This window comes from Capra hircus, chromosome 17, assembly GCF_001704415.2.
Source record: "Capra hircus breed San Clemente chromosome 17, ASM170441v1, whole genome shotgun sequence".
In the NCBI taxonomy this organism is placed as follows: Eukaryota; Metazoa; Chordata; class Mammalia; order Artiodactyla; family Bovidae; genus Capra; species Capra hircus.
Genome location: NC_030824.1, coordinates 965301 through 980184, shown reverse-complemented (window position 1 = coordinate 980184; position 14884 = coordinate 965301). Strand labels below are relative to the sequence as shown.

General features: G+C 48.5%; 1 protein-coding gene across 1 annotated transcript in view; it reads right to left on the bottom strand.

Moving 5' to 3' along the window:
• Positions 8573-14884, bottom strand: part of PRR14L (proline rich 14 like) — a 37711-nt gene continuing 31399 nt past the window's right edge. Inside the window, 2 exon segments of the mRNA XM_018060926.1 lie at positions 8573-9654; positions 12554-12625. Of these exon segments, the coding sequence (XP_017916415.1) occupies positions 9375-9654; positions 12554-12625 (352 nt within the window). The 3' untranslated portion in view covers positions 8573-9374.

Here is a 14884-nt window from a genome sequence, read left to right as displayed (position 1 = left end):
TGTTCTTTCACATGTGGTTGACCAGTTTTCCCAGCACCATTTGTTAAAGAGGTTGTCTTTTCTCCATTGTATATTTTTGCCTCCTTTGTCAAAGATAAGGTGTCCAGGGTGCATGGATTCATCTCTAGCTCCATTAAAAAAATCATTTGGCTGCACCAGGTCTTAGTTGCAGCACACAGAATCTCCCGTCTTCATTGTGGCCTGCCCAGCCCCCCCACGTACAGTAAAAGACACGACCCTTCTCCTAGGACCCCATCTACTGTCACACCAGGTCCTCGTGGTATTAAAAGGAGGAAAACACTGTAGTTGCTCAGGAGAGGTTCGAGGACCTTTACCATGGTCAGATGAAACCCTCTGCTCCGGAGCCCCCTGGCTACTTCCCAGCAACCCTTTGACATGCACTGGAGTAGAAGCTTCCAAATACTGTGTTGACAATGGTTTCCTCTGGCCAGGACCATTATACTGATTTCATGTGTTGTCAGATTTTGTTTCATCTCATTTTTTCTTTAAGTCGTCTCTGTAGAAACACATTGGATTGGTGAGTCCCTGGGTAAAATCCAAGGGGGGGGGGGTTTCCTGCATCCAAGTAGAGATGCTTATCCTCCAGAGTGAAGGTTGGCAAATGAGGTGTCACTTCCTGTTCCGTAAATCAAGTTTTATTGGAATACAGTCACCCCTATTTGTTCACATATCATCTACAGCGGCTTTCCTGCTATGACCACAGAGTTGAGTAGCTGCAGTAAAGGTCATATGGCTTGCAAAGCCTGAGATAGCTACTGTCTGACCCTTCACAGAAAAAGGTGTCTAAAATCTTGTCCAGAGCACCCTGCGTGGGGGCCTCGATCCTGGCATCATCAGAGACGGGAGCTAGCTACAGCCTCCCGAAGAAAAAATGTAAGAAGGGATTTGGATATAGTTCACCAAAAGGGAAAATTATTTCCATGGGATGGTCTATGCTCTCTGACATTCAGTTACTATTAAGAATTCAGATTGGAATCAGAGGAATATAGATCAGATTAATTGTCCTGGGATTGGTGGGGAAAGACACAGAGGGCTTGCTGGAGAGCTGGAAATACTTGTAGAAAAGGTCAGGGAAGGCTTGCTGACAAGTTCAGAGGGGCAAAGGGACAAGCGCATACCCAGCCAGTCCAGAGGAGTGGAAGTCGTGGCTTTCAGCACCTCATCTCACATCTGAGGATCCACGTCGGTTGTCAGCACAGAAACTTGCTATAGAAATTCTTTAGGGAGGACAGAGCGTGAGATGGTTGAACGGTATCACTGACTCAATGGACATGAGTCTGAGCAAACTCTGGGAGATAGTGAAGGACAGGGATGCCTGGCATGTTGCAGTTCACAGGGTCGCAAAAAGTTGGAAACAACCGAGCGACTGAACAGCAACAATAGTTTAATTGTTTAAGGAACTGACACAAGGTTTTCCAACGTGGCTGTACCATTTTGCATTCCCATCAGTAGTGATGAAGGTTCCAATTTCCCTGGAAATTTCCCTGCAGTTGAAGGCGTCTCAAAGAGTCGGACATGACTTAGCAACTGAACAACAACAACATAGAAATTCTAGCACAATTCTACAGGGGAAGGTAATCAGCACTTTTCAGGAGTAAACAACAATAAAGCAAATTAAAAGACACTCATATATGACCTCTGATATCGTCAGTATGTCTGTATCTGTGTGTATGTGTGTGTGTGTGTGTGTGTGTATAGGGCTTATGTGTGTGTGTGTGTGTTAGCTGCTCAGTCGTATGTGACTCTTTTGCAACCCCATGGACTATAGCCTGCCAGGCTCCTCTGTCCATGGAATTCTCCAGGCAAGAATACTGGAGTGGATTGCCATTCCCTTCTCCATATATATGTGTATATGTATATACATATGCACATGTTCCAACCCTCTTAAGAATATATATGTGTCTGTGTGTGGATGTAAAATCTTTACATATCAGAGCTTCAAGGCCTCCTTCCAGCTATAAAGTTCTATGATTTTAAGACAGCATGTGCCTGATTTAGGATTATATTCAATTATATATATATATATATATTTATATATATAAATATGTGCCCAGTCTGTGCCCCCTGCATTGGAAGTGTGGAGTCTTAACACTGGACTGCCAAGGATGTCCCCATAAATTTTTAAGATGATAAATCAGTTCTAGATTGTGTCTGTTTAATGAGGAGAAAAGAGGGGTACTTACTGGACAGAGAGAGGGAGGGAAAGGAGTTGACAGAAGAGGCAGTGACGGAAACAAACACACCCATAAGGAGCTGCTGACGTGAGTAGGAGGCTGTAAGGAGGGCGGCAGGTTCACCGGGCCTCACCTGCAGCACCTGGCCTCTTAGAGAACATCATGAAAGTTCTTCCGAAGCTGTGTTGTGGACCTAAATGTGGTGCGCGACCTGTCGGCAGGTAAATGCACTCGGTGGGGCTCCTCTGAAGCTCACAGGGTGGAGAGGGCTGTGGATTGCAGTGCAGGCAGTTGGCGCAAGGGGGAGCGTGCGGGCTGAGGAAGTAGCTGAGGTGCCTGACAGGGAAGGGAGCCGGAGGCAAAAACCTCCAGAGACCCGAAGACGTGGAGGCAGTCAAGCGTAGGGGTGGGAGAAAGAGTATGTGCACCCGACGGTACAGCTTTTTGTGCAAAAGTATCAAGGCCAGAGGCAGCAAGGAGGGTTTGAAGAACTAGAGCGGGGAGCGCCTGGGGGCGGGGCTGGAGAGGCAGGTGTGGGCCGAGGGGTGGGGTTTGCTAGCAGAGGTGGATTGCGCCGGGTGGTGTAGGAAGAGACCTCGGCACTAGCACTTACCACACAGGCTCCGTCAATCAATCTGAATTTAAGGCTCAGCTTCCTCATCCACAAAGGGGGATTAAAAACATCTACCTCATCAGGTTGTTGTGAGGATTCAAGAAGGTAATAAACCCAATGCTTGGCACTGGGGGTCAGTAAACGCTACTGTGGGCGAGAGGAACACCGGGGAAGGATTTCAAGGGAGCGAGTGGTTCTGACAACGGCGAAATTAGATCACTTCGGGTTGGTGGCAGTAGGCGAAACCCATCAACCGGCGCAGTACCTGGGGATATTTGCCCCTGTTTGTACTCTTCCAAGGACCATTTTACCCTCTCCCAAAGTCTGAAATTGAAATGCAAAAGGGAGAAAAATTCTCAAGACGATTCTTGCCTGCAGGAGCCTCCACCCTCGGCATCCCGGCATCCCAGGTCCAGGGATGCAGGCTCCAGACTGGGCTGCGGGGAGGTACCTGGAAGGTAGGCGACACCACAGGAGGTGCGAACACCTCGCTGGTCCCGCCCCACCTGTGAGCTACAGCCAATCAGACGTCGCTAGGTCAGCAGTGGGTGTGGCCGCGCCGAGAAAGGGCCCAGTTCACTTGCTGCGCAGCCACCAACCAGGTCCTTGGAAGGGTAATGGAAGGGAGGAGAGTTACGAGGTCGTCAAATACTCAGAATCGGCAGGATGAAGAGGACCTCAGCCGGCCTGTCAAACAATAGGGTCTGTTAGTGAAGGCGACCTTTCATTCACAATCAAGTGTTTACGGAGCCCCTATAATATACACCAGGCATCACCGACTCAAAGGGCATCAAACTCGGGGAGAGAGTGAAGGACAGACCGGGCAAGCTGGTGTCCTGCAGTTCATGGGGTCACAGAGTCGGACACCACTTGGCTACTGAATAACAACAACAAGGCAGTGTTTTAGGTGTCTGAGGGGTCTCAAGAGGGACCAGAGAGGAGCCTGCATTACAGGGATGAACAGATACAGGGAGGAAATAATAAATGCTAGATACATAAAGCATCGGAAAGAGGCTGTACAAGGAGCTGGGGTGGGGGGAGGGTACACTTTTAAGAGTGATCTGGGAAGGCAGAGAGCTGAACAGTGTCTGTGGGCACCACGTGGGAGAAAACCCTTCAGCACCAGGATGCTGGGTGAATAGATCACAGGGAGTACCACCAGCCAAGGAACTGCAGAAAGGGTCAGCGTGCAAGTCTTGGTCAAACTGCTCCCACCCCAGGGAAACGCCCAAGCAGAAGTACTGGCTGACAGTGAGGAGGGAGAGGACGGAGTAAGCCTGAAAGAGCTGTTAGGAAAGACTCACCTGTGACCCTGGAAGTTACCTGAAGAACTGGGGATTTTCTAAAACCCTGCTCAAGAGAAGCCCCAGAAGGAACTGCAGAAATTAGGTCTCCATCACACGCAGAGGGCAGGACACAGTAGAGGATTCTTCCGTCAGTTTGGACCTCTTGCTCTCAAGAGGCCCTATCAAGGCATGCTTCTGTGGTGGGGATGCTAAAGCAGTAACACGGGGATTTCCCTGGTGGTCCGGTGGTTGGGAAACCGCCTGCCAATGCAGGGTCCATGGGTTTGAGCCCTGGTCCAGGGAAGATCCCACATGCCACAGGGCAATTAAGCCTGTGTGCCCCAGCTACTGAAGCCCGCGTGCCTAGAGCCTGTTCTCCATGAGAAAAGCCACTGCAATGAGAAGCCCACGCAACTAGAGTAGACCCTGTTTGCCGCAACTAGAGAAAACCGGCGCAGCAACAAAGACCCAGCACAGCCAAACACAAAGGACGAAACTAGTAACAGCCTTAGGCGATGACGGACCTCTTCCTTCCAAAGGAAGAAAAGGTGTGGGGAGGACTCTGCTCCAAGGAACCATGAAACCTAACCAGCACAAGCACATCCGCCAGGCAGGATACTCCCCGAAGGTGACGGACCACCAGGACAGAGATCTTTGCTGCAGAAATCCAGGAATTGGAAAAAGGCCAGGAAGAGAGGCTTGGGTGCTGCTTTTCCTCTGGACAAAAAATATCCTCAGGAACTTTGCTTCTTTCTGGAACATGTCAGTGTGATGGTAAATAGCCTTGTATCAGTCATTCTCTCACGAGTTTCCACCGGTTAAACACAGAGCTGAGAGTCAGAAGACTCGCAGCCTAACCTCACGTACAGTTGGGAAGGATATGTGATAGAAGGCAAGGCCTTTTTAAAAGTAAGTGAATGTACTCCACCATGTTTATACTCTCCCTGGTAGCCTCCTCAGCAGGCTAAACTCTTCTTCCAGACATCTTGCTAGTATTTTGACCTTGCTCATGTTTATTTTGACCTGAACTCGTTACTGCTTTTTCGACTTCCCAGCCATGTGAGAAAACTAGCACTATTCAAAATCCACACCTAAAACACTGTGTGTGGTCAGCTTCCCCACCCACGTAATGGGGTGTGACTTGAATCTCAAGGAGTCTTAGCTGCTTCCAGACACAAAAGCCCCTCAAAATGATCCACCGCCCGAGTGAACTGAAAATGCTGCACAACTGGCTCAGAAGGCCACCCACAGGTGGAGCTCTACACGCGTCCCGAGCCCGGGACAGTCCTCAGGAAAGGGCGACCACTTGGGGAGGAACAGCAACCTCATTACATTGCAGGTAAAATTTTAACTTATGAAGCCATAAGAACAGCCTTGAAAGTTATTTGAAAGGTTTAAAAAAAAAAAGAATCTTTTATTTTCATAAATTAACACACATAAACAGTGGGATTTTTAGTCACAAACTACAGAACAGAAAAGGAACTGCAGGGGCATTGTGTGTGCCAATGTTACCAAAAATGTACAAATTTCACTGAACTAACGACCATGATAATTATACAAACACTTCAGGTGGCTATTTACTGGCCCAGACCAGCCCAAGGAGATGCTGAGGCCTCTTGCCAAGGGTTCAAATCCAATTCAGCACCAGAGAGGGGCTCGTGAAGACACATGATGTACAAGCATCCAGTCTGACAGGATGCGGTGCCAGAGGGCAGACTATGCAGGGACCCTTGCTTCACAACCAGAATAAACGGCCTCTGCTGCGAAGTGTGTGGCTAGGTGATAGTGTCACACTTCGATTTTAGTAAAATAAAGTCTTCTTCCTGGCCAACTTTTGATACAGGAAGTTCAGTTGCAGCAAGGAGCCCTCCCCGTGCACGAATCCAGGGTAGGGTGCTACGAGCCTCTGGCCAACCACTTACAGACTTTGGGGACAGCCACCCACGATGCTGACTCAGAGGTCCTTTCCATGATACTGGGGTTGGGGGACACGCACAGAAAACAGAACACAAGGGAATTAAGGAAAGCACCGACTGCATACTCAGCCCCCAGGGAACGGGGGAAAGTACCACCGTCTACAAGTTGGTCTTTTGCGGATCTCGACGTACATTATGAGATGAAATCCTAGCCTTGGAAACGAGCACTAGCTCTGCCTTCCACCAGCCGCAAGAGCCTTGGATTGCTGGCCCTGCCCTGCACCCTCTGTGCCACCCTCGGCCTGGCAGGCAGGGAGCCAGCCCCACGGGGAGGACCAAGCCCAGAAGGTGGGATCTGCAGTTAACCTCAGGTTGGCTCTGGCGCCCTTGGTAAGGCCCTTCCAGGCAAAACTGTGACAAAGTGTCTGATCTTCACAGCTCGAGGGGGAGTTCCAGATTCACAGCATGAGTTTCTGAGCTCTTCCGGCTCCAAGTAAGGCAAACGCTACATGTCTCTGCACTGCACCCTCCTTGGCTGTGGCTTTTAAGAGTAAGGTCAGTGTGAAAAAGTGGACATAATCTGCTTGAATGGGTGATGAGGTACATTTAAACTGATAGAGAAATGAAGCTGCAAAGGAAACCAGAAAAAGAGGGGGAGGGCGGCCAATACTGCCAGAAACTGACAGAGAGAGAAAACCATAGCTGAGGGGTCAGTGAAAAGTCGGTGGGCAGAACCGCGGATTGGACCTGAGATTTCTCCTCTCTTTCCCATATTAAAATCACTAAATCTGGTGGGGTGGGAAGTCCCCATCCGTGGAAACTACTAACTCCCAGCCCAGAACCAGACCTCCCAAGGCTCTGGGCAGGTGGCGCCAGCAGCCGACTGGTGGCAGGTGGCACCAGGACCATGGACAGCGCTGCAGCTGCTGGACGTTAGACAGGTGCGGCAGAGCACAGCTAAAACCTGACGTGGGCTTCGGGCAAGCAACTTCAGGTCCGCAGTGGGGGCCCCTTCTTCACTTTGGAATGAGGCAGGGCCAGAGGCAGGCCGAAAATTACAAGGGGAGGCTGGCCTCAGAGAAGCTACCTCCTACACTCCTGGGTCCACCTCCTCGCCTCCCCTCCAGACGCCAAGGCTCCAAACCCCACTCCCAGCCCTGACAGGTACCACGCCTACAAGGGGCAGAGTTGAAACTGCATCTCCAGAACGCTGGCGAAACCGCAGCTGCACCCACTTCAGTCTGCCACGTTTGCCCCACGGTGGACTCATCTACACTGGCGACGGAGCTGGCGAACAGGGTTCTGTTCATTTGCTGGGAGTTTGTCCAGTGGGAGCGCCCTAAAAATGTTCGTATGTGGGCACAAACTCATTCCTACTCCCTTGAGCAAAAAGATGGGCAGAAGCATTTGTGTCTGAGGACCCTGTCCCAGGACGGGAGAGGTACTGAGGCGACACACAGGTCATGTCTACGCAGTCTGAGCAAAGTGGATGCACGGTGGCAGCATCCGGTTTGCGCTGTCCACGGCCGGTGTGAATGCCTGGCTCTCCTCCGATGCTGCGTGGCCATGGCCTGAGAAGCCTCCGTGGGTCAGCAGGTCGGTCGTTCGGCTCCTGAAAGCACTGCCTGAGGCAGCAGGCCGACGAGACAGGCGTGGCACTGTTCTCACACTGCCCGTTTTTCTGCTCCAGGGTGGCACAGACTATCAGCCTGCAGAGGAAAGGCACATAGAGACCCCCACCCCCCATCTCCCTGCCCACCGACTCACGGGGAGACCAAAGGAACCCAGGAGACGTGGCCCCTCACAGGCTTGGAAACGCCCCTGGGATCCGACAGTCCCCGCTGGCTGGCGCTGCTCCCCGGAGGACAGTGGAGGCAGCGGCCGGCGCCTGGGCTGGGTTTTCAGCGTCCGGCTCACCAGCCAAGGAATGCTAACTCTGCACTCTCATTTTCAGAGACAGAGATGAAGAGAAAAGATAAAACGCAAGGGAAGGGGAAGGGGGAGCAGGGTGAGGGCACACAGGCCTGACGTGGGGAAGGAATGAAGCCTCTGGGCCGGTGCCTCCACGGCAGCCGGCCGCTCCCCCGCACACAGACTCCTTGGGTGCACACAGAGAAGCTGAGGGGCCTGCGGACGTTCCCCCAGGCTTCTAGCAGGACTGACGCAGGAGCCCGGAGGACAGCGACGTGCCCTCGGAGCGGGCTGCCGGTGAGCTCGTGACCTTGGCTGGCCCCCTCTCCCCCTGGACTGAGCAGCTCTGGCAGCTGTGCGCACTCCGGGCTGGCCTTCGTCACCACCAGGGCCGCTGGACCTTTGTCACGGACACCACTTCAGATGAAACCCACTGAGACCACACCCAACCTTCCAACTTGTTAAATGACTGGGAGAGAAACCTGCTCTTACTTCTGTCATTACAATAAATACATCTAGTCGGTGGGCGAGAATGAGAACCCAGATGAGACAACAGTCACGCCCCAAGTTGCATGTGGGGAAGAGGCTGCCCAAATGTGTTGATGGGAAAAGGCTCTTGGCCACCCACTGACAAACCGAGGCAAATGCCTGTCGTGTGTTCTGGAGATGTGTATTGTCTTTCTCCTTGATGTCTTAAAAAATTCGTTTTAAAATCACATTTAAAGGCTCCAAACATGCAGCAAAAATTAAAAAAAAAAAAGAGGGAAATAAAACAAATGAAAATAATCAACACCACAACATTAAAAAGTGCAACTTACTTCAAATGGGCCCTGGACGGGCTCCTCTGGCACTAGTGACCCACAGTCACAGAGGGGAAAAGACAATAGGGAAAAGCCACACACACACACACACACACACACACACACACACACGCGCACGCACACACACACTCCTGGTTCTGGACAGATGGACTCAAAAGGATTAGAAAACACAACAGCTCATCTTTCCTCAACTACTGAAGTGAGCCAGTGAGACCTCACGGGACAGGACGCCAGGTCTCTCTCCCCAGGCCACATGTCTGAATGATCTTGGTCTAGCACCACCGTAAACGACGTGGGACTTTCACATGGACGTGCAAATGCTGTGAGTCGCTGAAACCTAGTGTTGCTGAAGGGGTGCCGCATGCCCCTCCACGGATGGCAGAGAATGGGGTGAGGAGGCCGGCGTCATCCGGGACCATTTCCAAGAGAAAGGGAGCATTCCTGAGGTTCTGTGCTCAGCAGTACAAGCTAGAGGGCCCTCCTACACCAGCTCCAACAGAGGCTGCACCTGAAAGAAGGTAAAAATCCACAGCCTGTGCTCTGAGGGGTTTAGGCGAGAGGGCAAAATCAGGCAACCTCTTCCAGGAGGCCAAGAAAAGTCTGAAGCCAAGACCCCCGACCTGAATCGCCACTCAGCAGCCGGACGACTGCTCCTGCTCCTCCTCCTCCTTGGCAAAGAAGGTCTCCAGTTCCATCAGTTTCTGTATCAAGAGTGCGTCCAGCTCCCGGCTCTGCAGCGCTGCCTTCTGGGCCCGCGTAAAGCTGCCTGCTACCTTGACCTTTCCACGCGCACGCCTCTTCCGAGGGACTGTGAAATCCTGAAACTCCAGGACTCGCTTCCTCTTCTGTTGGCTGATGGAGATGAGCGTACCGTTTCGTTCCTTAGGTTCCTCGAAAATGGTCTCTAAACACCTAAAGGTGAAGTACAAGACAGGGTCACTGACACGCAGACCTGGGGGGCCACCAACCCTCCCCGTCTATGCTGAAGGCTCACTGCTCCTGACTCAGCTCCTGTCTCTGGCCTGCAGCTTTATTTTTTTATGACATATATATATGTGTGTGTGTGTGTGTGTGTGTGTGTATGTATATGTATGAATATGTAATACAAGCAATTTGGAAAACTCAACAGTGGCCACAGGATTGGAAAAGGTCAGTTTTTATTCCAATCCCAAGGAAAGGCAATGCCAAAGAATGTTCAAACTACTGCACAATTGCACTCATCTCACATGCTAGCAAAGTAATGCTCAAAATTCTCCAAGCCAGGCTTCAATAGTACGTGAACCATGAACTTCCAGATGTTTAAGCTGCATTTAGAAAAGGCAGAGGAACCAGAGATCAAACTGCCAACATCCACTGGATCACAGAAAAAGCAAGAGACCAGAAAAACATCTGCTTCTGTTTTATTGACTATGTCAAAGCCTTTAACTGTGGATCAAAATAAACTGTGGGAAATTCTTAAAGAGATGGGAATACCAGACCACCTTACTTGCCTCTTGAGAAATATGTATGCAGGTCAAGAAGCAATAGTTAGAACCAAACATGGAACAATAGACTGGCTCCAAATTGGGAAAGGAATATGTCAAGGCTGTATATTGTCACCCTTCTTATTTAACTTATATGCAGAGTACATCAGGCAAAAAGCCAGGCTGGATGAAGCACAAGCTGGAATCAAGATTGCTGGGAGAAATATCAAAAACCTCAGATATGCAGATGACACCACCCCTATGGCAGAAAGTGAAGAAGAACAAAAGAGCCTTTTGATGAAAGAGGAAAGTGAAAAAGTTGGCTTAAAACTCAACATTCAAAAAATTAAAATCATGGCATCCGGTCCCATCACTTCAGGGCAAATAAGACAGGGAAACAATGGAAACAGTGACAGATTTTATATTTTGGGGCTCCAAAATCACTGCAGATGGTGACTGCAGCCGTGAAATTAAGACGCTTGCTCCTTGGAAGAAAAGCTGTGAGCGACCTAGACAGCATGTTAAAAAGCATAGACATTACTTTGCCAACAAAGGTCCATCTAGTCAAAGGTATGGTTTTTCCAGTAGTCATGTATGGATGTGAGAGTTGGACCATAAAGGCAGAATGCCGAAGAACGGATGCTTTTGAACTGTGGTGTTGGGGAAGACTTTTGAGAGTCCTCTGGACTGCAAGGAGATTCAACCAGTCCATCCTAAAGGAGATCAGTCCTGGGTGTTCATTGGAAGGACTGATGTTGAAGCTGAAACTCCAAACTTTGGCCACTTGATGCAGAGAGCTGACTCATTTGAAAAGACCCCAATGCTGGGAAAGATTGAGGGCAGGAGGAGAGGGGGACGACAGAAGATGAGACGGTTGGATGGCATCACCGACTCAATGGACATGGGCTTGGGTAAACTCTGGGAGTTGGTGATGGATAGGGAGGCCTGGCATGCTGCAGTTCATGGGGTTGCAAAGAGTTGGACACGACTGAGCGCCTGAATTGAACTGAAACGATGCTGAAGCTGAAACTCCAATACTTTGGCCACCTGATGTGAAGAACTGACTCATTGGAAAAGACCCTGATGCTGGGAAAGATTGAAGGCAGGAGAAGGGGACGACAGAGGATGAGACGGTTGGATGGCATCACCAATTCTATGGACATGAGTTTGCGCAAGCTCCAGGAGTTGGTGATGGACACAGAAGCCTGGTGTGCTGCAGGCCATGGGGCTGCAAAGAGTCGGACACGACTGAGCGACTGAACTGAACTGAACACAAGCACATAGTGAAGAAACGAAAACTGGACAGGATGGTAAAGAATAAAAGAAAGACACCGCCACCCCACTAGCAACCGACGAGCAGAGGTAAGCATGCATCAGCAGAGGTCAGCCCTGCTGTGTGAAGGGCTGGGTAGCAAACATTTTAGAAACTGATGAGCCACTGGGGTCTCTGCTACATATTTATTTTCATTTTTCAAACAGTCCTTTGAAAGAATAGAGATCATTCTTAGCTCATAGGACTGAAAAAAGAAAAGGAAACAGGCGGCTGGCTGAACCTGGCCTGGAGTTTGCTGAACCACGGCACCATCCATCTGACAGTCTGGGTTCCTCTTTACTCAAGGGGTAGCAGAGCCCAGGCTCTCCCGGGCACTGTGCCGCTCTGACTAGCAATAACCTTTAAGAGCGCCCCAACTGGTACGCAGGGACCCCACTTTCAATGGCTGTGCAGTGTAGCCCACAGTCAGGATGGGTCATAATTTAGTCAGAACTCTAGTAATGGGCATTTTTAAAGTTGTTTCCAACCCTCTCCTATTATTGGGTTGGCCCAAAAGTCTGTTCAGGTTTGTAAAACTGTATGGACAAATTTAAAAGAACTTTTTTGGCCAATCCAATATTTAGCAATGCTGCAATGAACAGCATTATATGACAAAGGCTTCAGAGCAAATGCTCATCCTATCTTATAGGGTAAAACTCTCCTCCTTCATCCCAGACACCACACAAATGCAATGAACGTTCAACGATTTGAACACAATTTAGACCCAAGCAAAGCAAAGTAAGTGAAAGGCCTTCTGTATTTGGGTTTGGAGTCAAATCTGAAGATCAATGATTCTTAGTCTTAAAGACACAAGTACAAATGAAAAGAGGATAACCAACCTGACACACACTTCTTTCCTGTCCTACTACTGACTGCAATTCAAGCTAACGCTAAAAATACCAATCCTGGTTATTTTTGAGATCCGGTATTGGAAGAACTGAACATAAAACCCTTTCCAAAGTGAAAAGACTAGAGATTTATGTTGACCGTTTCGGAAGCCCTCCCAATCTCTTATTTCCTACTTGTGTGTACCTACCTGTTTGCAGGAGGAGATTTATAATTCTTGTTGGTATATATTTCTTCTAAACTAAACTCTTTTTTCTTTAACCTGAAAAGAGAAAAAGGTATAAATTCTTCATGGTCTCACTTTTAAGAAAACAGATTTATTTATTTGGCTCTGCTGGTTAGTTGTGGCATGTGGAAGCTAGCTCCCTGACCAGGGATCAGTCCCAGGCCCCCTGCATTGACAGCTTGGAGTCTTAGCCACTGGACCACCAGCGAAGTCCCTTCATGGTCTCCTAAGAGGAACGAGATTGGTTTCCCAACTCTATCCTTTCCGGTCTTTTACTTTCCAAGAGCTCTTGATATGTCTCACGTGAACCATGAATCCTGGATCTTCCTTTGCATGCCGCCGATCTTAGCTTTGTGAGATTCAGTTCAATTATACTTACTGGGAGGGATATAACTGGACCTGTACTTATTATCTTAGCTTACAGCTTCTTTTTTTTCCTACTTTTTCAATGTTTCTTCTCTTTGACTGACTGCTCTCTTTTTCATCCTCCCCTCCTGGCTTGAAAATTATACATCTTCTATTCTTTTAGTGGTTGCAAGAATTTTGATTAGCATATTTAACTTAGAAACTGAAGTGCAGTAGTATTTTTACCCTTCTCTCAAACAACACAAGGTCCCTGGAAGTTCTGAGTCTAACCAATACTGTCCCAATGTATACGTTAGCAGTGTTCTATGTTGCCTTTTGATTTTGTAATTATGCATCTAATGAGCTAACCATGTTATCTCTTTATTCTGTTAGTTAAATTTCCTTTATTCAATTAATATGGTATACTACACGGATTGATTTCCTGTGTTCAACTAACTCTGCATTCCTGGGATAAAACCCACTTGGTCATGGTTATAATCATTTTTTCAAATATGTTGCTGGATTCAGTTTGCTCGTATTTGAAGATTTTGGTGTCTACACTTACAAAGTTTCCTGGCTTCTTTTAAGATCATCTTTCTGCCTTTGGAACTCTGGGCTCTCCTCCCCGCCATGTCGTCTGTTCTCTATGTCTTTGTCTCCATTGCTGCCCTGCAAATAGGTTCATCAGCACCATCTTCCTAGAGTCCACATACATGTATTAAAATGCGATATCTGTTTTTCTCTTTCTGACTTACTTCACTCTGTATGACAGACTCTAGGTTCATCCACCTCATCAGAACTGACTCAAATGTGTTCCTTTTTATGGCTAATATTCCCCTGTATATACGAGTTTGTGTTTTGTCTTTGTTTATAGCTTATTTATTTTTTCCTCAGCAGGAAAGAAAAGATTTTCATGAAATAGCTTATTCAGATTTTTATTTTGACTCTGAATTTTGTTAATCATTTCCTATGGTTTCTTCAAGTATTCTTTTTTTCACATTTAAGTCTGATTTCATGTGGAATATATTCTGGTGAAAGGTCTAAGATAGAGACCCAGCTTTATTATTCTTAGAATGGCTGCCCAGCTGTCCCAGTAGCACTTTACTGATTAGCCCATCTTTACACCACTGATTTGAGGGGACACCTTTGTTACGTAGTAAATTTCTCTATGGATTTGTGTCTATTTATGGACTCCCATTTTTGTTTTACGAGCTTGTATATTAATCCTCTGGTATCACGTTGTTTTGCTCTTCTCCATTCTGCCATATTTATTTATTTTTTGACATGTACATGTGTGTTCAGTCGCTCAGTCATGTCTGACTCTTTTGTGACCCCGTGGATGTAGTCCACCAGGCTCCTCTGTCCATGAAAATTTCCAGGCCAGAACACTGGAGTGGGTTGCCATTTCCTATTCCAGGGGATCTTTCCGACCCAGGGATTGAGTCCTGGTCCCTTGCATTTCCTACAATGGCAGGCAGGTTCTTTTTTTCTTTTAATCTATTTTTAGTTGAAGGGTAACTGCTTTACAACATTGTGTTGGTTTCTGCTAGTCATCAACATGCAGGCGGACTCTCTACCATATACACAGCTTTCCTGTCAGCTGTGCTGGGTCTTCGCTGCCGCACTTGGGCTTCCTCTAACTGCACTGAGCGGGGGCTGCTCTCTGCTGCAGTGCGCAGGCTCCTAATTGTCGTGGCTTCCTTCATGGAGCGTGGGCACCAGGGCATGTGGGCTTCGGTAGTTACGGCTTGCAGGCTCTAGAGCGGGGGCTCGGGAGTTGTGGTGAACGGGCTTAGTTAGCTGCTCTGCACCATGGGGGATCTTTCTGGATCAGAGATTGAATCCATGTCCCCTGTGTTAGCAGGCAGACTCTTAGCCACTGTGCTACCAGGCAAGTCCTGGCATCATGCTGTTTAAATTGCTGAGATGTTTTAAGATCTCTTAAGACTA